General features: G+C 49.6%; 1 protein-coding gene across 1 annotated transcript in view; it reads right to left on the bottom strand.

Annotated features, from left to right (window-relative positions):
• Positions 1-1,365: 1,365 nt before the first annotated feature.
• dnajc4 (DnaJ (Hsp40) homolog, subfamily C, member 4) overlaps positions 1,366-23,625 on the bottom strand; it is a 227,446-nt gene continuing 205,186 nt past the window's right edge. The window contains exon 5 of the mRNA XM_073031176.1: positions 1,366-1,483. Within this exon, the coding sequence (XP_072887277.1) occupies positions 1,384-1,483 (100 nt within the window). The 3' untranslated portion in view covers positions 1,366-1,383. The remainder of the gene's footprint in view (positions 1,484-23,625) is intronic.

The following is a 23,625-nucleotide window of genomic DNA, read 5'->3' as shown; positions in this document are numbered from 1 at the left end:
GGGGATCACCCAAAGGCCATCCATTGCAACTCTACTTCCCATTCCCACACGGCAGAGCGCGGCCTCCTCTACCGCCACGATGAGGTTGGAGGAGCAACACCTTAGCCTCCAACCTGATGGCATGAACATTGAATTCTCTCACTTCTGGTAATCACCCCCCTCTCTCCTTCACCGTTCCCCATTCCTGCTTCCCTCTCTCACCTTATCTCCATACCTGCCCAACACCACCCTCTGGTGCTCCTCCTCCTTCTATTTCTTCCATGGTTTTCTGTCCTCTCCTATCAGATTCCCCCTCCTCCAGTCCTTTATCTCTTCCACCAATCAACATCCCAGTGCTTTACTTTAGCCCCTCCCCTTCTCCCGGTTCCACCTATCACCTGCCAGCTTGAACCCCTTCCTTTCCAGTCCTGATGAAGAGTCCCGGCCCAAAACGTCGAGGCCGTTGAGCCTGCTGTGGTGAACTAGATATACCTGTCTGACTGCTCCTGTGGCTCCTCCCACAGACCCCTGTATAAAGCCGATATCTCGCTTCCTACGTCTCAGCGTGAGTTATTGATGGTGCATCACCTGCCTGGCCTGCTGAGTTCCTCCAGCGTTTTGTGTGTGTTGCTGATGGAAAGAGTATCAACAGGGTGCACGGCTGGGGCTGGACTCCGAATACCGAGGGAGACTGGAGCTGAGAAGTTAAATCCTGAACTTGCTGAGGGCTCCCACTTCTGAGGTCATGCCTCAAAAAGCATCCATTATTGAGGACCCCCATCACCCAGGAGATGCCCTCTTCTCACTGCTACCATCGGGGAGGAGGTACAGGAGCCTGACGACACGCACTCAATGTTTCGGGCATATTTCCTTCTCCTCTGCCATCAGATTTCTGATTGGACAATGAACCCACCTGTGAACACGACCTCACTATTTTTTAACTCTTATACTGCCCTACCTCTTGAATTGAATTATAGGGAAACTGGCTCAGTGGCAGAACACATGCTTTGAATGCTTGAGGCCACCGGTTCAATCCCCGGCATCTCCGCTCTTCATTGGCAAAATATTGGGGGGGGGGGGGCGGCACGGTAGCGTAGGGGTCAATTCCCGCCGCTCCCCGTGACCGTGTGGGTTTCCTCCCACAGACCAATGGCGTACCAGTTGGTAGGCTAATGGTCATCGTAAAATTGTCCCCGTGATTAGGCAGGGGTTAAATCGGGGGCGCACCTCACAACAAATTTCAGCCATGATACTAAACCTGATTCTGATTCGGAGAATCAGAGAATTTATCTACTGAAGTGGGTGCACTGTGCTGCCTGCAGTTGAACAGAAGCCAGTGTTGGTACAATGGGTGGATGCCGCTGGAGACGGACACAGACACCGTGGTTTGCCCTGGAGTGTGCTTTATTTATCACCGTCCCCTTGCTTCTTCACCCGGTACTTCTCCATGAAGTCCGCGTGCTTTTGCCGAAGGATCTCTTGCTGCTTCTTGAAGCCGTTCATCCTGAAAGAGAGAGGAGAGCGTGAGTGCGGGGAGGCCTGGGTGGCAGGGGCCCGCGGGTAACAACACCAGCTCAACGTTCGAGGTCAGCTCACTCTCAAAGCACCTCATGTCACCGTGGACTGCCCTGAGGTCCATTTTCTTGTGGGCATTCTCAGTAGAACGGAGAAATACAGTGGAGTCAACGAAAAACTACACACAGACAACATCCAGGGGGCTAAAGAAGACCAACCGTGTGAGCCCTCTCTCTGCAGCGGAGTTGACCCCTCATGACCCCATGGGTTCGATCCTGGCCTCCGGCGCTGGCTGCGTGCAGCTGTGCAATGAGGGGGTTTAACCCCCAACTGCCCGGGTGCTCCAATTTTTACCAGCGTCCCAACAGGTGAGTGAGAGGGGTTGGCGGCCAGATCGTTTACAGGGAGATGAGTGTGGGGTGGTGGGATTTAGTGGGCTGCTTTGAGAGCTGCCATAAACTCAGAGTAAAATAGTGGGGGGGTTCGTATAGGATTGGTGTAGATGGGTCCTTGATTGCAGGTGCAACTCCATGGGCTGAAGGCCCTGTTTCCAAGCAGGATGGGTATAAGACATAGGAGCAAATTAGGCCATTCAGCCCATCGAGTCTGTTCTGCAATTTGATCAAGACTGATTTATTATCCCCCTCAAGCCCATTCTCTTGTCTTCTCCCCGTAACCTTTGACGCCCTGACTAATCAAGAACCTGTCAACCTCCGCTTTAAATACAACCAGCGACTCGGCCTCCACAGCCGCCTGTGGCAACAAATTCCACAGATTCACCACCTTCTGGCCAAAGAAATTCCTCCTCATCTCTGTTCTGAAGGGACATCTTTGTATCCTATAGGGATAAGGTCGCAGGTTTACAATTCATGAAAGCTGATCTCAAGGATAGTATCAGGAGATATACAGAGCCTCAAGTTTCAAGTCAAGTTTATTGTAATTTAACTATATAAATGTATATAACCATCTAACGTATATAGGAGCGAGACAGCATTTCTCCAAACCAGTGTGTAAGGCACAGTAGTACACATAACACACGATAACTTATGAAGGTAAGGATGGATTACGTGTAAATAACAAACTGAAGTGTACAGATTAAACATAGTCAGGTACAGGACAGATTAACCGGTGACATTTTGAATGCGATGCGGCAGGGAGTTCAGAAGCCTGACGGCCTGAGGGAAGAAACTGTTTCCCATCCTGACCGTTCCTGTCTATATGCATCGGAGTCTCCTGCCTGATGGTAGAAAGTCAGAGAGGATGCTGGATGGACGGGTGGGATCCTGGATAATACTAAGGGCCCTGCATACGCAGCGCTCCCGATGAATGTCTCCGATAGCTAGTAGAGAGACCTCTGGGCTATTAGCAAAAGAAAATGACCTGAATTTGTTTTTCTAGTGCACTTCACATCCATTTCAACTATTTTGCAACTGTGGTACCTATCAAGTGCAGTTAGTCCTGGGGGGGGGGGGGAGTGGAGCAGGAAAACACAGCATCCAATAATGTTCACAGTGAGATCCACAATCAAGCACCATTAAGGATCTTTACCATCCGAGACATGGACCCTTCTTGTTACTACCTTAGGTCCCACACCGCTAGGATCAGGAACAGTTATTACCCTGCAACCGTCAGACTCCTGGATAACTTCACTCACCTCAACCCTGAACTGACTCCGCAACCTGTGGACTCACTTTCTTCACAGATCATGTTTCAGTTCTGCTTACTTACATATTTTTACTATTTACATGATCAGAGGTGGAGAGAGAGTGAACGATTACACGTTCCTATGTGTCAGTATCTCTGAGGATCTAACCTGGACCCAACATATCGATGCAGCTACAAAGAAGGCAAGATGGCGGCTATATTCCACCAGGAGTTTGACGAGATTTGGTTTGTCACCAGAAACTCTCAAAAATTTCTACAGATGTACCGTGGAGAGCATTCTGACTGGCTGCATCACCGTCTGGTATGGTGGGGTGTGGGGGCTACTGCACAGGATTAAAATAAGCTGCAGAGAGTTGTAAACTCAGTCAGCTCCATCACGGACACCGGCCTCCGTCATATCCAGGACATCTTCAAGGAGCGGTGCCTCAGAAAGGCAGCGTCCATCATTAAGGACCCCCACCACCCAGGACATGCCCTCTTCTCATTGCTACCATCAGGAAGGAGGTAGCGAAGCCTGAAGGCACACACTCAATGATTCAGGAACAGCTTCTACCCCTCTCTCTTCCGATTTCTGAACGGACATTGAACCCATGAACACTACCTCACTACTTTTTTATTTCTATTTTTGCACTACTTATTTAATTTAACTATATACATACAAGTCAAGGCATTTTTTATTGTCATTTCGACCATAACCTCTGGTACAGTACATAGTAAAAATGAGACAACGTTTTTCAGGACCATGGTGTTACATGACACAGTACAAAAACTACACTGAACTACGTAAAAAAACACAGAGAAAACTACACTGGACTACAGACCTACCCAGGACTGCATAAAGTGCACAAAACAGTGCAGGCATTACAATAAATAATAAACAGGACAATAGGGCAGTAAAGTGTCAGTCCAGGCTCCGGGTATTGAGGAGTCTGAAGGCTTGGGGGAAGAAACTGTTACACAGTCTGGTCGTGAGAGCCTGAATGCTTCGGAGCCTTTTCCTAGATGGCAGGAGGGAGAAGAGATTGTATGAGGGGTGGCGTGGGGTCCTTCATAATGCTGTTTGCTTTGCGGATGCAGCGTGCGGTGTATATGTCCGTGATGGCGGGAAGAGAGACCCTGATGATCTTCTCAGGTATTGTTGTAATAATACAATATTACTGATTGTAATTCACAGTTTTTGCTCTATTTACCATGTATTGCATTGTACTGCTGCCGCTAATTAAACAAATTTCACCACATATGCTGGTGATATTAAACCTGATTCTGATGTGTCTTCTTTAGCACATTGTTTGTTGTCTTTGTTACGTACAGTCTTCATAAATTTTATCATATTTCTTTATTTTCCTGTAAAAGCCCGCAAGGAAGTGAATCTCAGGGTAGTATATAGTGACGTGTATGTACTCTGATAATAAATCTACTTTGAGCTTTGAAAAGATTGCAGCCAGCAAGGGTCACAAGCTGCCCACAGTGGTGGAACGCGTCACTTAGTGTCTCATCTTTTGCTCTGTCTGTCAGGAGGATTAATACTGTCTGAGACTGCCGAGTGAGTGTAGGGGGGTGGGGAGGGGAGGTGGTCACTTCCCTCCTTGGGTCTGCTCCCTCTCCCCTCCCTGATTCTGTCAGGCTCAGGGCCGCTCGCTGACGTCTTAAAGTGGTTAAGAAAGATCCTTTTGAGCGCGATCTGAGGGTGGGGGATGAAAACAAGTCACCTTCTGTGGGGTATTGCATTCCCCATTCAGCGGGATGAATGGGGAGTGTGAATAGTTCTGTCAAGCCCTGACTCAGTACAAGAGCTCTAGTGGCCGGGCTGGGGGAGGGTGCACACAATGGGCAGCCTCGCTTCAACGCAGTCAATTGCCCCGGGGCAGAGTCGGAGCACGGCGCGAGTGTCACGGATCCCCCCCCCCCCCACTGAGGGCCGGAACGTGCGGCGCCGCACGTAGGTGCGGGGAGAGGCCCCGCCCGCTCCTGACGGGAGCCTGTCCGCCCGCCTGCCCGAGCCATGGGCAGAGCCCGGGAAGTACGCAGGAGGTGGCGGGGCACTTCCATTATACGCTGGGGGTGGGGGGGGGGGGGTGGTGGTATCAAGCAGACGTGAGCGCAGACCGGCATGGCATGGAAACAGGGCTCCCGTCCCCATGACTCCCACGGCTGGCCAACTGATGCATGTGCTCATCAAAACGTTTCTTAAGAACTCCTGAGAGCTACTGATGGCACGAACATTGAATTCTCCCGTGTCTGGTAATTTCTCACACCTCCCCTTCTCTTCTTCCGTTCCATATTCTGTCTCCTTCCCCTCACCAGCTCTCTCAGGTGCCCCTCCTCCCTCCCTCACTCCCACGGTCCACCCTCCTTACCAATCAGATTCCCTCTTCTTCAGCCCTTTACCTTTTCCACCTATCACCTCCCAGCTTGTCACTTCGTACCCTCCGCTCTCCACCGGCTGACCTTCCCCCTCACCTATCACCTGCCAGCTTGTACCACACCCCCCCCACTTTCTTATTCTGTTTTTATCCCCCCTTTGCTTTCCCATTCCAATGAAGGGTCTCAGCCCGAAAACGTCACTCTTTATTCCTCTCCACAGATGCTGCCTGACCTGCTGAGCTCCTCCCAAAATTTTATGTCACGAAGTCTTCGGATCAGCGAAGGGGCGCCGTTAGTGGCTGGTCTTGACGCACCTGCACGTCCTTTATTTGAGTTTATTGATGGCCAATTTTATTACTAAGCTGAGGAGATTTGATTGGTCACCTACAACCCTTAAAAATTTCTACAGATGTATCGTGGAGAGCATTCTGACCGGTTGCACCACCGTCTGGTATGTGGGGGTGGTGGGGGGGTGGTTACTGCCCAGGGTCGAGGTAAGCTGCAGAAAGTTGTAAAGTCAGTCAGCTGCACCGTGACCACTGGTCTTTGTCGTATCCAGGACATCTTCAAGGAGCGGTGCCTCAAAAAGGCGATGTCCATCATTAAGGACCCCCACCACCCAGGACATGCCCTCTTCTTATATTTTATTGAGATAGAGCTCAGAGAAGGTCATCCGGGCCCTTCGAGCCACGCCGCCCAGCAGCCCCCAATTTAACCCAAACCTAATAACGGGACAATTTACAATGACCAATCAACCCACCAACCGGTCGGTATGTCTTTGGACTGTGGGAGCAAACCGGAGCACCTGGAGGAAACCCACGAGGTCACGGGAACAGAACCTACAAACTCCTCACAGGCAACTGAGCCCGGGTCACTGTTTTATTCTCCTGTAAATGCCCACAAGAAAATTAATCTCATGGTAGGAGACGTAGTTTGTCAATAAATCTACTTGACTTTTCACTTTGACGGCTGGTGTTTTGTACGCCTTGAGCTGGTTTTAACACGGGAGTTGTCGGGGGTGGGGGTGGGTGGGGAACAGTGGTCAGCCGACTTCTCTGCCTACGTCACTCGTGAGGTTGAGGGATCCCCGAATCCTGCCGCTGACGCGCGGGGGGGGGGGGGGGGGCAGTGCACAGCAAGATCCCACGGGGAGGTGGGGGAAGGTGTTGAAGCGGACTGACTTGATTGTTAGTTTCACTGGTCTGGGCCCAGCTTGGAGTTCCTCCCGTTGATGCTGGGAGTGGCCCGGCGCCTCAGTTTAAGTGACGCACCGTAACGGCGGTACCTCCTGGCACCGCAGCACTCTGCCTCACACTTAACACGTGCGCGGCGAAACATGCAGGGAATTGCAGATCAAGTATGCAACCTACTGAGATATATAAAAACAGATACTGTCGATATTTCTAATTGTGATTCCTATTATGCATTATAATTTACAGTATGGTTTGCACCGTATTTCTGTTGCAAAACAACAAGTTTCACAATCTATGTCAGTGATCATAAAGCTGATTTTGATGCTGTTTCTGGACGAAGGCCCTCTTCTCATTGTTACTGTCGGGAAGGAGGTACAGGAGCCTGAAGGCACACACTGAACGATTCAGGGACAGCCTCTTCCCCTCTGCCATCAGGGAGGAGGTACAGGAGACTGAAGGCACACACTGAACGATTCAGGGACAGCCTCTTCCCCTCTGCCATCAGGGAGGAGGTACAGGAGCCTGAAGGCACACACTCAGCGATTCAGGAACAGCTTCTTCCCCTCTGCCATCAGGGAGGGGGTACAGGAGCCTGAAGACACACACTCAGCGATTCAGGAACAGCTTCTTACCCTCTGCCATCAGGGAGGGGGTACAGGAGCCTGAAGGCACACACTGAACGATTCAGGGACAGCCTCTTCCCCTCTGCCATCAGGGAGGAGGTACAGGAGACTGAAGGCACACACTGAACGATTCAGGGACAGCCTCTTCCCCTCTGCCCTCCGATTGAGCCCATGAGCACTCTCTCACTACTTTTTAAAAATTTCCACTTTGCACTGCTTATTTAATTTAACTATTTGATATACACACTGTAATCCAGTCCTCTTTCCCTCTAATTATCATGCATTGCATTGTCCTGCTGCAAATTTAACAAATTTCACGACACACGCCACTGATATGAAACCTGATTCTGGGTCTGAAGTCTGTGGGCCGGAATCCGTGTCCGCTGGAAACTGGAGGCCAGACCCGGGCTTAAATGACAGTGTACTTGGGTGGGAAGGAGTAACGGGGCTTGTTTTTTCTGTTCTGTTCCTTGTTGCTTTGTCCGTGTTGTTCAGCTGAGCATTGTGGGTAAGCTATGTTGGCGCCAGAATGTCCCCCCCTCCCCCCAGCACGTCGTTAGGTTGTGTTGGTTGTCGACGCTGTATATTTCAACTGTGCATGGGGTGCACGGGAGGGGTAGCACTTCTAGATGGGGGGGGGGGGAGCTTGTCGCACTCCTTGGAGTGGCTCGTCATCTACTGGTCCCCACCAACGCCCAGGTCTCACCTGCGGCTCCTCGTAGCTGTTCGCGTGCGACAGCGGCCACACCCCGGGCAACGGCCTCGACGGGCCGGCTAAACCAGGCGAGGGTGGCCAACGGGTCTGAAACCCGCGGTGAGATAGGAATTTGCTCATCCCAGCATCGGTGATCAGTGGATCAGGCGGAGGAAACCCCGGGGGTTCGACGGCTGAGAAGGCGTTGCAGCAGCGCATCGTGGAGTGCATAGGGCGCGGCAGAGCACTTAACAAGACGCGGCCACCCGACGCAGCCGAGGAAGTTGCCAGACGTAACGATTCTTCGTGCCACTGGATCCTGACTTCTGAGGCCGAGAGAGCGGGATCGTCTCTGTGCGAGGCCTTTCCACTGTAATATCTCTCACGCACCGGGTACGCTGTGCGACGAGGTCGGCTGGTGGCACAGAGAGATCAGTGCCGGGCTCGAGAACGGAGGTTCCCGAGTTCGATCCAGTGACAGGCCGCCCCCGAGCGCGTTCTCCATCTGTGCCGGGTTGAAGCCGAGCTCACAACTCGGCCTCGTAAGAAAAAAACACTGCCACCCTGCGCAATGTAGCCTTCCTCGGACCCCGAGAGACAACCATTATTATAATACTTCAACTGTATATTTTGATGTAGACGCAGTAAATAAACTTGAATCTCGATTCTGAATCACAGAGCGATCTCTCTCTCCCCTCGATGTCGAGAGGGAGCCTTTCTGAGACACCGAGGTGCTGGGTAATGGACTCTAGTTTTAGTCGACGCTGGATTGATTTCTCTTTGGAGGCTTTTGCTGTTGCCTGGGGAGGGGGTTCAGTAGTTTTGCTGGGGCGAGTAAGGTGGGAGGGGGGATTGCCGTTGCTTCTGCGAAGGGTGGGGAGGGGCAGTTTGGGGCTTTGATGTTCTATTATTCATTCTATGGGGTCTCTTGTTTGGTGGATGTCTGTGAAGAGTACCAATTTCAGGTCGCATACTATATAAATTCCCCGATGTGAAAGGGGCCTAAATCTAAACCTAAGTATTTCAAAGTACCACACACAAAATGGTGGTGGAACGCAGCAGGCCAGGCAGCATCTATTGGGAGAAGCACTGTCGACGTTTCGGGCCGAGACCCTTCGTCAGGACTAACTGAAAAGAAAGATAGTAAGAGTTTGAAAGTAGTGGGGTGAAGCCGAGAGCCGGAAAGGTGATTGGCAAAAGGGATACAGAGCTGGAGAAGGGAAAGGATCATGGGACGGGAGGCCTTGGGAGAAAGAAAGGGGGAGGGGGGGAGCACCAGAGGGAGATGGCGAACAGGCAGAATGATGGGCAGAGAGAGAGAAAAAAAAGGAGGGGGGAAAAGCTAAATATATCAGGGATGGGGTAAGAAGGGGAGGAGGGGCATTAACGGAAGTTAGAGAAATCAATGTTCATGCCATTAGGTTGGAGGCTACCCAGCCGGTATATAAGGTGTTGTTCTTCCAACCTGAGTGTGGCTTCATCTTGACGGTAGAGGAGGCCATGGATAGACATATCAGATTGGGAATGGGACGTGGAATTAAAATGTGTGGCCACTGGAAGATCCTGCTTTCTCTGCTTTCTGATGGCATCCTGTCATGGGAGAAGCAATATGGAGGGAGGCAGCTGAACTAATCTGAACTGTGGACTGTTGGACTAGAGGCCGATAGAAATCAGTAAAGATCAAAAACTTAAATCAGCTAACAGAGGATGAAAGTACAAAGCTGCCTGCAGTTAAAGGAATCAGGGTCACCACCTGTTTGAAATGGACTTTAATCCTCCGTTCACGAGGCAAGATCAAACCCGAACTCAGAACTCCTTGTTCCTAAGATTATCCAGCTATTTCCTGAAGACACAGGTCATTTGGTCTGCGGGTGCCACGGTGTCACAGCTCGGGGCGTTGCGGAGTTGGGAGTTCTGTCAGGAGTCTGTGTGTCTGCCCCGTGTTCCCCGTGTACTCCGGTTTTCTCCCACAGTCCAAACGTGACCCGGGTAGGTTTACCGGTCACTGTGAGTTAGTTGGGTCTGTTGGGGGTTGCTCGAAGGGTACCAGGGACAATTTACAGTGACTAATTAACCCACAAACCCGCACACCTTCGGGATGTGGGAGGGAACTGGAGCATTGGGGGAAAGCCCAGACAGCCACGGGGAAAATGTCCAGACAGGCAACTTTGACGGTCAAGATTCAAGATTATTTAGCGTCCTTCTTCAGGAGAGGAGTGTAAAGGAGAACAAAATGACTGTTATCCCGGATCTGATGCAGCATTAAAAACACAAACACGATAATAAACACACACACACACACACACACACACACAAAGTTTAAGAGCAACCCTATGAAACACAACGTACAACTAACTGTTGAGTGTGGCTGTACCACCTGTACCTAATACTGTGGCCACTGAGTGAGAGTTCGTGATCTTCTGCTGTGCGACCCACCCACTTCAGGGCTCGACATGTCGTGTGTTCAGAGATGCTCTTCTGCACACCACCGTTGTAACGTGTGGTTATTTGAGTTACTGTCAGCTCGAACCAGTCTGGCCGTTCTCCCCTGACCTCTCCCATTTTAATAAGACATTTTCGCCCACAGAACAGCTGCTCACTGGGCATCGCTTTTTCGTTCTTCGCACCATTCTCTGTAAACTCCGGAGACTGTTGTGCGCGGAAATCCCAGTTCCTGGCTTGTGAACTCAACTTCCTGTCTTTTGAACTCAAACTGCCCCGTCTGGCACCAATAATTATTCCAGGGCCAGAGTCACTGAGATCACACTCTGACGTTTGGTCTGGTCAACACTGGGACCTCTCGACCACGTCTGCAGGCTTTGAGGCGCTGAGTTGCTGCCACATGATTGGCTGATTCGGTATTTGCGTTAAAGAGCGGGTGTACCGAGCGTAGCGGCCGCTGAGCGGAATTACTGCATTGCTGAGGGGAAGGGATGCGAATGAGCAGTTTTGCTTTGTATAATTCCAGCCGAGCGCACAACAAAAAACAAACCAGTGCAATTCATTTTCCAGGCATTTGTGTTAGCACAATCTGATCTATCCTTGGTCCGGGCTGTGAACTCCTTCCTGTAATCTACCATCAGATAAGTGAAAGTGTGTGATCAGTCCTTTGCCCTTTATGACTAAGGTACAGCCATTTTGATTTATGCTCTATGGGTGGATTCTCAGTCTATAGTCCTCTAGATTGTACTTTCCCTGGGGAGAATATGTTGGTGCCTTAAGAGATAAGAGGTTGTGATTACAATAGACAGAACAGAGAACAGTACAGCCCTTCAGCCCACAATGCTGTACTGGACCAATTAAATTAGTAATTTAGTGGCCAACCACTAACCTAATCTCCTCTGCCTACGCAGTGTCCTTCAGCATTATGATGTAGACGATCGCGGTCTTTCCAATACTATGGTTGCTCTTGGTAAAATTTTTCTACAGAAGTGGTTTGCCATTGGCTTCTTCTGTGCAGTGTCTTCACAAGACGGGTGACCCCCCCACCCCCTGCAGCTATTATCAATACTCTTCAGAGATTGTCTGCCTGGTGTCCATGGTCACAAAACCAGCACTTGTGATCTGCACCGGCTGCTCGTACGACCATCCACCACCTGATCCTATGGCTTCACCTTCCCCTGATCAGTGGGGCTAAGCAGGTGCTACACCTTGCGCAAGGGTGACCTGCAGGCTCGCGGAGGGAAGGAGCACTTTATGCCTCCTTTGGTAGGAACGTTTCTCCACCCTGCCACCTTGCCCCAGGGTGACCTGCAGGCTAGTGGAAGGAAGGAGCACCTTACGCCTCCTTTGGTAGAAACGTTTCTCCACCCTGCCACCTTGCCCCAGGGTGACCTGCAGGCTAGTGGAAGGAAGGAGCACCTTACGCCTCCTTTGGTAGGAACGTTTCTCCACCTTGCCACCTTGCCCCAGGGTGACCTGCAGGCTCGTGGAAGGAAGGAGCACCTTACGCCTCCTTTGGTAGGAACGTTTCTCCACCTTGCCACCTTGCCCCAGGGTGACCTGCAGGCTAGTGGAAGGAAGGAGCACTTTACACCTCCTTTGGTAGAAACGTTTCTCCACCTTGCCACCTTGCCCCAGGGTGACCTGCAGGCTAGTGGAAGGAAGGAGCACTTTACACCTCCTTTGGTAGAAACGTTTCTCCACCCTGCCACCTTGCCCAAGGGTGACCTGCAGGCTCGTGGAAGGAAGGAGCACCTTACGCCTCCTTTGGTAGGAACGTTTCTCCACCCTGCCACCTTGCCCAAGGGTGACCTGCAGGCTCGTGGAAGGAAGGAGCACTTTACACCTCCTTTGGTAGAAACGTTTCTCCACCCTGCCACCTTGCCCAAGGGTGACCTGCAGGCTCGCGGAGGGAAGGAGCACCTTACGCCTCCTTTGGTAGGAACGTTTCTCCACCCTGCCACCTTGCCCCAGGGTGACCTGCAGGCTCGTGGAAGGAAGGAGCACTTTACACCTCCTTTGGTAGGAACGTTTCTCCACCCTGCCACCTTGCCCCAGGGTGACCTGCAGGCTCGTGGAAGGAAGGAGCACCTTATGCCTCCTTTGGTAGAAACGTTTCTCCACCCTGTCACCTTGCCCCAAGGGTGACCTGCAGGCTCGCGGAAGGAAGGAGTGCCTCACACCTCCTCTGATAGAGATGTATCTCCACCCCACCATGCAGTTTATGTCTTTCCTCACATTCATGTACCTACCTCAGCATCTCTTAATGCTTCTGCCTCTCTCACTACTCTAGGCAGAACATTGTAGGCATCCACCACTCTCCGAGTAAAAAACTTACCCCTCACATCCCCCCCTCACCTTCAATGCTACCCTCTGGTATTAGCCAATTCAACCCTGGGAAACAGATACTCCCTGTCCACTCTATCTCTGCCTCTCATCATCTTGTAAACCTCTGTCAGATCTCTCCTCGGCCTCCGACACTCCGGAGAAAACAACCCAAGTTTATCCAGCCTCTCATGATAGCACACGCCCTCTAAACCAGGCAGCACCCTGGTAAATCTCTTCTGCACCCTCCTCAAAGCCTCGACATTCTTTCTATAAGGTGATCAGAACTGTACGCAATACTCCAGATTGTGTTGGCGCGTGGCCAAGTGGTTAAGGCGTTCGTCCATTTATCTGAAGGTCGCTAGTTCGAGCCTTGGCTGAGGCTGTGCGTCTTGAGCAAGGCACTTAACCACACGTTGCTCTGTGATGACACCGGTGCCAAGCTGTATGGGTCCTAGTGCCCTTCCCTTGGACAACATCGGTGGCGTAGAGAGGGGAGATTTGCAGCTTGGGCAACTGCCGGTCTTCCATAAAAAAATCTTGCCCAGGCTTGTGCCCTGGAAACTTTCCAAGGTGCAAATCCATGGTCTATCAAGACTAACGGAGGCCTACACAATCCAAATACGGCCCAACCGGTTTTACAAAGCTGCAAAATAACTTCCTGACTTTAGAACTCAATGCCTCGACTATTAAAGGCAAATATGCCATAACCACTCTATTAGTCTGTGGAGCCACTTTCAGGGGGCTATGAACCTGGGCCCCAAGATTCCTCTGCTCACTGTTAAGGGTCTTACAAAGTGCAGGCAAGGACATCAAAGATTATGGGGAGACAGCGTTAGAATAAGGTTGAAAGGGATAATAAGTTAGCCATGATCCTATGTATTATGGTCTTATTACAAACGTAGATTAACAAGACTTCTTAAAGAAAAGCAACATACACAAAACGCTGGACTCAGCAGCTCAGGCAGCATCTGTGGAAGTTAACAGCAGTCAACATTTTGGGCTGAGACCCTTCTTCAGGACTGGAAAGGAGGGGGAAGATGCCAGAATAAAAAGGTGTGGGGAGAGGGAAGGTGATGCGTGAAGTCGGGTGGTGGGAAAGGTCAAGGGCTGGAGAGGAAGGAATCTGATAGGAGAGGAGAGTGGACCATAGGAGAAGGAGAAGGAGCAGGGGACCCAGGGGGCAACAGGCAGGTGAGAAGAGGTAAAAGGTCAGAGTGGGGAATGGAGGAGGGGAGGGAATTTGTTTACCAGAAGGAGAAGTTGACATTCATACCATCAGGTTGCAGGCTACGCAGCATATGATAGAGCATACGGTGCTGCTCTTCTTAGCAAGTGAGGCGGCCATGAACTGACATGTCGGAATGGGAATGGGAATCAGAATACAAATGTGCTCGCTTTTAAAAACTAACTAGTCTTTCAAATTTTACAAGACTTGAATGAAACCTACCGAATGTTGAAAGCCCCAGATAGAGAGAGCAGGGAGAGGATATTTCCTATAGTGGGGGAGTACGGGACCAGAGGTCGCAGCCTCAGAATAGAAGGATGTTGCTTTTGAACGGAGGTGAGAAAGAACTTCTTTAGCCAGAGGGTGGTGAATCTGTGGAATTCATTGCCACAGGCAGCTGAGGAGGGCAAGTCACTGGGTGTATTTAAAATGGAGGTTGATGGGTTGTTGATTAGTAAGGGTTATGGGGAGAAGGCAGAAGAACAGGGTTGAGAGGGTTAATAAATTAGCCATGATAAAATGGCGGAGCAGACTCGATGGGCCAAAATGGCCTAATTCTGCACCAATGTCCTATGATCTTACTAAAATTACCGCATGCCAACCGCTGAAGGTGGAAGATTGGGGTATTTTGTTTTAAACAGAGAGGGTTGTTTGAATATTGACTGGATTCGGTTAGAGTGGAAAATCCCCAATTCCTTTCACAGAATTAGAACCATGGCATTGTCTGGGAGCAGAAGGCCATTCGGCCCAGCAAACACATCCTAGCTCTGTTTGAGCAATTCGGTATCTTCTCGACTACCAACAAGCAAGTGGCGACACGTGCCCAGCACATCCGTTGGAGGACTTCCCTTTAGAATGGAGATGAGAAGGATGTACTTCACCACTTGTTTCGATGGACAGAATCAGATATAATATTACTCACAAATTGTACGTCATTAATTTTGTTGTTTTGGAACAACAGTGGAGTGAAATACCTTAAAATAGTTATGGAATTGGAAAAACAGTACATGTGCTCAGCGGCCACTTTATCAGGTACACCTGCTCGTTAATGAAAATATCTAATCGGCCAATCACGTGGCAGCAACTCAATGCATAAAAGCATGCCGACATGGTCAAGAGGTTCAGACCAAACTTTAGAATGGGGGAAAGAAATGTGATCTAAGTGACTGTTGGTGCCAGATGGGGTGGTTTGAGTATACTAGAAACTGCTGATCTCCTGGGATTTTCGTGCACAACAGTTTCTAGAGTGGGGTCTTTCTTAACCGCTACTGCAGGACAACAAGCCCGCAAGGAAATTAATCTCAGAGTAGTATATGGTGGCATGTATAGTACGTGCTTTGGTAATAAATTTACTTTGAACATTGACCTCAGGCTGCACTGGGATCTCTGTAAGCCCTAGTAAAGATTTTGGGAGCTTTCCCAATTATCCTGAGTTGATGCCCCTCAGCCAGGGTCACTAAGAAAGAGATTACTGGCTGAGAGACAGCTGAGTATGTGTGTGCAACTTGCCATGTGAAAATTGGTCTCTGCGTTTCCTACACCGTGACGAGTTTGGCTGCATTTTAGCAGGCAATATTTCACTGGCTTTAACCCACTTGGGTGCATTGAAAAGGTGCTAGGAAAAAGTGTAAAAACAAGAGAGTTTGCAGATGCTGGAAATTCAGATTAACGTAGACAAAATCAGGTTTAGTATCACCGGCATATGTCGTGAAATCTGCTAACTTTGTGGCAGCAGTGCCGTGCAAAACAGACCAACAGAGAAAAAACTGTGAATCACAGCAAGTATGTAAATATTAAATAGTTAAATTAAGTAAGTAAAGCAAAAAAACAGCAATAAAAAAAGTAATGAGGTAGTGTCCATGGGTTCAACGTCCATTCAGGAATTGGATGGCAGAGGGGAAGAAGCTGTTCCTGAATCGCTGAGTGTGTGCCTTCAGGCTCCTGTACCTCCTCCCTGACGGTGGCAACGGGAAGAGGGCACACTGGAGACGAGAAGTGAGAAGAGCAAGAACTGGAGGAACTCAGCAGATCAGGAAGCACCTATGGAAAGAAATAAACGGTCTACGTTTCGGGCCAAGACCCTTCTTCAGGAAGATGGAAAAAACGTACATTGCTTTTCTTTTTGGCAGAGAACTGGAGACCTTTGGCAAAATATTAACTTTGGCCAGCACCGACATATAGAGCTGTGCAAAAATGGAATCTGATCTGAAAGCTTACAGTAGGCATTCAGGGAAGGTGCTCAGATTTATAAATCAATGTAAGGGTGAGTGGGGGGGGGGGAGGAGGGTGTTTCATAGGAATAGTTGGTTGGACCTACACTCGATGAAGCTTTCAGGTATAATGTGTACGTGGGGTTGGATGGAGGAATGGGGCTTGTTCGGCCGCTGTTGTTGTGGTGCTCGTTGCGTTCCGTTTTCTCATTTTCTGCCGGAAGCGTGGCTAAACCCAGTTGGTGCTAGAATGTGCTCAGGTTGCGTCGGTAGGTAAGGCAGACGACACGTTTCACCGCGGGCGAGGTGCATTTGAAACAAGAGTCTCGAGTGGAAGAGGAACTTACGCATCAGCAGTGACACAAATTAACGGACATCTAGTTAGCAAGAGGTAAGTGTGGCACGTGACACACACAGGCACTCAGCAGGTAAGGCGGCATCTATGGAGGGCGCTAAACCGTATCAGGACTGGATAGGAAGCAGGAAGCATGAACATTGAATTCTCCAACTTCAGGTAATTTCTCACCCTTCCCCTCTCTCCTTTTCCTTCTGGCTCCCCTCTCACCCCTTCTCTTCTCCTCGCCACTTCCCTCTGCTTTCCTTTTCTCCCATGGTTCACTCTCCCCTCCTATCAGATTCCTCTCCTCCAGCTTTGCCACCTAGCACCTCCCAGCCTCTCACTTCACCCCTCCTCCCCCCTCCCCAGGCCTCACCCTTCACCTGCCAGCTTGTACTCCTTTCCCTTCTCCCCACCTTCTTACGCGGGGTGATTGATAAGTTTGTGGCCTAAGGTAGAAGGAGTCAATTTTAGAAAACCCAGCACATTTATTTTTCCTACGTGTACACACAGTCCAGCGGTCGTGGAGCATACGGATCCCTTCTTTGTAGAAGTCGGCATCTCGGACCTTAACTCAGATATTAACTTCAAACTTTCTGCATTTTCACTTAAAGAGTTGAACTGCACGTGCATGTAACGAGAGCTGTATAACTCATCTCCTTCTACCCTAGGCCACAAACTTATCAATCACCCCTGCTGTCGACCACTTCTACAAAGATCGGCCGCTGGACTGAGTGTACATGTAGGAAGAGACCATGTTGAAAATTAAATGTGCTAGCTTTTCTAAAATTGACTCCTTCTACCTTAGGCCACGAACTTATCAATCACCCCTCGTGTTCTGGTTTCTGCCGCCTTCCTCTCCGGTCCTGATAAGGGTCTCAGCCCAAAACGGTGACTGTTTATTCCTCTCCATAGATGCTGCCTGACCTGCTGGGTTCCTTCTGCAATTTGTGTTTGTTACTCTGGATTTCCAGCATCTGCGGAATCCTTTTTAAGTTTACTCATTGAGCTCCAGCGCAGATTAGGCCCCTCTGGCCCTTTGAGCCACGCTGCCCAGCGATCCCCCCATTTAATCCTAGCCTAATCATGGGGCAATTCACAGTGACCAATTAACCGACCGACTGGTACGTCTTTGAACTGTGGGAGGTGACCGGAGCGCCCGGAGGAAACCCACGCGGTCACGGGGAGAACGTACAAACTCCTTACGGGCAGCAGCGGGAATTGAGCCCGCGTCGCTGTTACTGTAAAGTGTTGTGCTAACCGAAGATTCAAAGTACATTTATTATCAAAGAACGCATAAATTATACAACCTTGAGGTCCGCCTGCTTGCAGGCAGCCGCAAAGCAAGAAACCCGAAAGGACCCAATTAAAAAGAAAACAAAGACCAAACTCCGATGCGCAGAGAAAAAGGGGAAAAAAAACAAATCTTGTAGATAACAGAAGCGAGTATCAGCATTCTGAACCCAACTGAGTCCTTAGATCAGTAAGCTGTCATACCTTTGGTAGCGCCACCTTAAACCAGAGCCGCTAGGCTACCCTGCCATTCTCGTGTGTGTTATAGCTAAGTGTGAATCACTTTCCTACACAAATTACTTCTCAATAACTCTGGGGAGAGGGTCTACAAAGTGGAACATAAGGTGCAGACACAGTTATCGCCAAGAACAGCGGTACAGATTGATGAGGTATTAGAAATGAATCTAAGCTTTGGGATTACTACAGGGAAGGAATAAGAAACCCAGGAATTCTGCTAAACTTGCATTAGACCACACTCAGAGACCAGTCGCAGTTCTGGTATCCGGTTTATAAAAACACTCGACAGGCAACTGGGAAGGATGTAACAGAGAGTTACTGCAGTGATATCAGGATCAGGAGATTACGCTGTTACAAACATACGGAACAGGCTGGGGAGAGGGGAGATGTAATAAAGTTCACTGCCACTGGAACAGTTTTGTTCGGGGTTAGATGTAAAAATACATGTCCACGCGGGGGAGAGCTGAGTCAGGGGGCCACCGAAATGAGACGAGAGGAAATCCAGGAGAAACATCCAGAGAACGCACATTTTGCCCTCCCAGAGCGTGGATACGGAAGGGAACTCGGATAAACATATGAAGGAGAAGGAAATGAGGGGGGCCCAGATGATAGGTTGAAATAAAACAGGAGGAAGGCTGCTCAGGAATGAGAACTGCAGGACTGCAGGACCAAGAAGCAGGCTGGAAAATAATCATTGCGGCTAACACCCACCCAGCAAACTGCCTTTTCCAAAAGCTCCATTCAGTAAGTGCGAAAGGGCTAGTAAAAACCAAAATATCACGCAGCCATAGAGGTTTCTTCCTCCCCGGGCAGTGAATCTGATCAACCATTCTGATTAGACCACCCCGGCCCCCTCTATCCATCACACAAAATGCTGGAGGAACTCAGCAGGCCAGGCAGCGTCTGGTGAAAAGAGCAAACAGTCGACGTTTCGGGCAGGACTGCAGAAAAAAAGATGAGGAGTCAGAGGTAAGAAAATGGGAGAGGGGGAAGGAGAAACATGAGGTGAAAGGGTGAAGTGAAGAGCTGGGAAGCTGATTGGTGAAAGAGATACAGGGCTGGAGAAGGGGGAATCTGACAGGAGAGGACGGAGGGCCATGGAAGAAAGAAAAAAGGGGAGGAGGACCAGAGGGAAGGGATGGGCCGGCAAGGAGATAAGGAACGGGAAGTGGAATTTAAAATGGGTGGCCAATGGGAGATCCCTCTTCTTCTGGCTAATGAGAGAGGTCTAATGTAAATGCCCACAAGAAAATTAAACTCAGGGCAGTATATGGGGACATATACGTACTTAGCAGAATGGCTGTGGAGGCCAAGATGCTGGGTATATTTACTGCGGAGATTGAAAGGTCCTTGATTAGTGAGGGTGTCAGAGTTTACAGGGAGAAGGCAGAAGAATGGAGTTGAGAGGGATAATAAATCAGACATGATGAAATGATGGAGCAGACTCAATGGGCCTCTGCTCCTGTAACACATCACAGCAAGTACCTAGTAGACGCAATACATATGTTTAATAAAATTGATCCTTAATCCTTGAATCTCAAAGAGGACCACACCTTTCTCGTAAGGTATAAAGGTTAGCGAGCCTCAGTGACCCAGAGAGCTACACTGGTTGAAGTCAGGGCTTTACGCTTTGGCTCACGGTAGGGTCACCCATGGCAAACAGGTCAAAGGGTAGAGGGCAGACAAAGAGTGGTCCACCGGTCCACCAGGTTCGGGGCCAACAACCCCAACTGGTCAAACAAAACCGTTATGGAAACAGCAGTGAAGAATCCTTCTACATCTGAGTGTGACGGTATTCCGGAGTCTCCACCCGGGACTCGCGTGACTGACAGGAGTGAAAACCGAGAGGAAGCTACTGACACGAGGGGGGAAGCCCTGCATTTCGCCAAGGTCAAGACCAATATTGACCAAGGACAGACTGAGATGGAGGACCTTCATTGCTGCCCAAAAGGCCAGCGGTATAATGGACCGTAAGCTAATCCTTGATATTACTGATGCCACAGAGTAGTTCCATTTCAAATGGGACATTCATCATTATCCATCTATTTTGTGGATCAAAAGCCTGATTTGTATGTTGTGGGTTTCACAAAGCTTTGAATATCTTGATGCCCTGGGTCGCTCTGTTAATTCAAGTGCTACCTAGAGGCACTAGTACATTTCCAAAGCTGAATTATTTTGTGGAGCATTGCTACGAGTGTTATACCACTCTGCTGCGTGATTAATTAAGTGGCCTGGCGTTCAAAGATCTGCAAATACTCCCGAGCCCGATTCCCGAGTTTCCGGGAGTTATGCTACTAACAGAATAATTCTTGGCGTTAACAGGGTTTGGAGGCCAAGTCATTGGGTGTATTTAAAGCAGAGGCTGATAGGTTCTGGTTAGTAGGAGAAAGGTTATGGGGAGAAGGCAAACGACTGGGGTTGAGAGGGATAATACATCGGTCACGATGGAATGGCAGGTTACCGATGGGCCTCTTGGTTTAATTCAGCTCCTGTGTCTCATGGTCTTATGATACAGTTGCTCACTGGTTGGCTGCTATGAACTGATGGAAGTTGCCCAGACCCAAGATGAGGTTCTAAAACACTTCCCTGGAGTTTACTCTACTGGCCCGCTGAGTTCCTCGAGCATTTTGTGTGTGTTACTCTCCCCACTGCTGTCTGAAGCTATCCATCAGCTATCTAATCAGGGAGAGCTTTACTGAAACCTATCGAGTTCTGAAAGGCTGAGATAGAGTGGACGCGGAGAGGATGTTTCCTATGGTGGGGGAGTCCAGGACCAGAGGGCACAGCCTCGGAACAGAAGGGCGTCCATTTAGAACAGAGATGTGGAGGAATTCCTTTAGCCAGAGGGTGGTGAATCTGTGGAATTCATTGCCACAGACGGCTGTGGAGGCCAAGTCTTTGAAACGGAGGTTGACGGGTTCTTGATTAGTCAGGGTGCTGGAGGTTACGGGAAGAAGGCAGGAGAATGTGGTTGAGAGGGAAAATAAATCAGGAATGATGGAACAGCAGAGCAGACTTGATGGGCTGAATGGCCGAATCCTGCCCCTATGGTCTCATGGCATTATGACATGGTATAGTCCTATACCGCAAAGTTCAGGAGCAGTTATTACCCCGAACCAGTGAGGATGACTTCATCCACAACTACTCTGAACTGATTTTGCAACCTATAGACTCATTTTGAGGACGCAGCACAAATCATGTTCTCAGGAATTATTTGCACCGTTTGTCAGTCTTTACGCATAATTTATCATAAAATCCTATTGTGTGTGTTTCTTTTCTTACAGACGCCTGCAAGGAAACAAATCTCAAGGTAGCGTCTGATGGCGCACAGCATACCTGCTTTGAGGATAAGTTTAACTCTGACCTTTGAACACTGCGAGCGACAACCCATTCAGCACCTGGCAGGGAGGCCTGGCCCTCCGTGGAGGTCTTTCTGGGTGGGATTCCTCCCTCTTTACGTTGTGGTGGAGGGCACAGCATAGAGGACTGCAGTGTAACAGATTTTTGAGTGGTTTCACAGACTCCCAGGTTACCTGTAATTACTGCAGCCTGGCAGGGACTGTGCAAGTAACATACACAGAATGGTGATGGGGATGTGTGTGTGTGTGTGTGTGTGTGTGTGCGTGTGTGTGTGTGCGTGTGTGTGTGTGCGTGTGTGTGTGTGCGTGTGTGTGTGTGCGTGTGTGTGTGTGCGTGTGTGCGTGCGCGTGTGTGCGCGCGCGTGTGTGCGCGCGCGTGTGCGTGCGCGCGCGTGTGTGTGTGCGCGTGTGCGTGCGCGCGCGTGTGTGTGTGTCTGTGTTGGGTCACAGGCGCTGCTTGACTACTTGAAGAGAATGCGTTTCACCCCCAAGCTCTTGACCTTTGTGCGTTACTTAAGGCGGCGAGGAAGTGATAGAACACTAAAGCACAGAAACAGGCCCTTCTGCCCATCTAGTCTGTGCCAGACCATTAGTCTGCCTACTCCCGTTGACCTGCACCCGGACCGTAGCCTGCTGCTTCAAAGACAACAATTTGCACAGCATATGCCTGTGATAGGAAACTTGATTTTGATTCATACCCTTCCCATCCATGTACATATCCAAACTTCTATTAAATGGGTAAATTGAACCTGAATCCACCACTTCAATTGGTAGCTTGTTCCACACTCAAACCCCTCCCGAGTGAAAAAGTTGCCCCTCAATTTCCACCTTTCACCCTTAACTGATGCCCGTTGACTGTAGTCCTACCCAACCTCAGAGGAAGTAGCCTGTTTGCATTTACCCTTGCTACACCCCTAATAATTTTGTATACCGCTATCAAATCTCCTCTCAATCTTTTATGTTCTAGAGAATAATGTCCTAACTTCTTCAACCTTTCTCTAAAGCTCAGGCCCTCAAGTCCCAGCAACATCCTTGTAAATTCTCTCAGCACGCTTTCAATGTTACTTACATCTTTCCTGTAGGTACGTGACTAAAACTGCTCACAGTACTCCAAATTAGGCCCCACCAACGTCTTGTACAACTTCAGCATCACAGCTCAACACCTGTACTCAATACATTGACTTATGAAGGCCATTGTGCCAAAAGCTCTCTCTTTACAACCCCATTTACTGTATCTGTAAAGCCACTTTCAAGGAATTATGGATTTGTATTCCCAGATCGCTCTGCTCTGCTGACTCTTCGATGCCCTGCTGCTCACCGTGTAAGACCTACCCTGGTTGGTCAACCAAAGCGCAACACTTCACACTTGCCCGCATTAAACTCCATCTGCCATTTTGTAGCCCATTTTTCCAGCTGGTCCAGATCCTGCTGTGAGCTTTGATAGGCTTCCTCACTGCCAACTACGCCCCTAACCTTGGCGTCATCTGCAAATTTGCTGATCCAGTTCGCCACGTTATCATCCAGACCTGGATGACAAACAACAACGGGCCCAGTGCCGGTCCGCTCATCACAGGCCCCCTGTCAGGGAGGCAACCACCTACAACCACTCCCTGTCTTCTTCTGCGAAGCCCACGTCTGATCCAATTTGCTGCCTCTCTTGGATGCCGAGCGACAGATCTTCTTGACCAACTTCCCATGCGGGACCGTGTTAAAGGTCTTGCTAAAGGCCACGTAGATGACAGGCACTGCCTTGCCTTCGTCAATGTTCCTGGTAACTTCCTTGAAGAGCTCTGTAAGATTGGTTAGACGTAACTTACCATACATAAAGCCATGCTTACTATCTGTAAGCAGTCCCTGTCTATACAAATACTTATATTTTCCAGCCCCTTAGAGTATCTTCCAATAAATTCCCCACTACTGATGTCAGGCTCACCGGCCTATCATTTCTTGGTCTATTCTCGGAGCCTTTCTGAAACAATGGAACATTAGCTAACCTCCAATCCTCCGGCACCTCACCTGTCTGCTAGGGCCCCTGCAACTTCTACACTAGCCTCCCACACACTCCGCGGGAACACAGTGTTGTTTACCATCAAAGCATTAAACTAATTTAAAGAAAAAGATGCAAGTCTAATTTTGGTTTTTACTTTAAGCGGGGCACGCA

Source organism: Hemitrygon akajei, chromosome 28 (assembly GCF_048418815.1).
Source record: "Hemitrygon akajei chromosome 28, sHemAka1.3, whole genome shotgun sequence".
Lineage (NCBI taxonomy): Eukaryota > Metazoa > Chordata > Chondrichthyes > Myliobatiformes > Dasyatidae > Hemitrygon > Hemitrygon akajei.
Note: the sequence above shows the minus strand (reverse complement) of the source record. Positions and strands in the feature narration are given on the sequence as shown.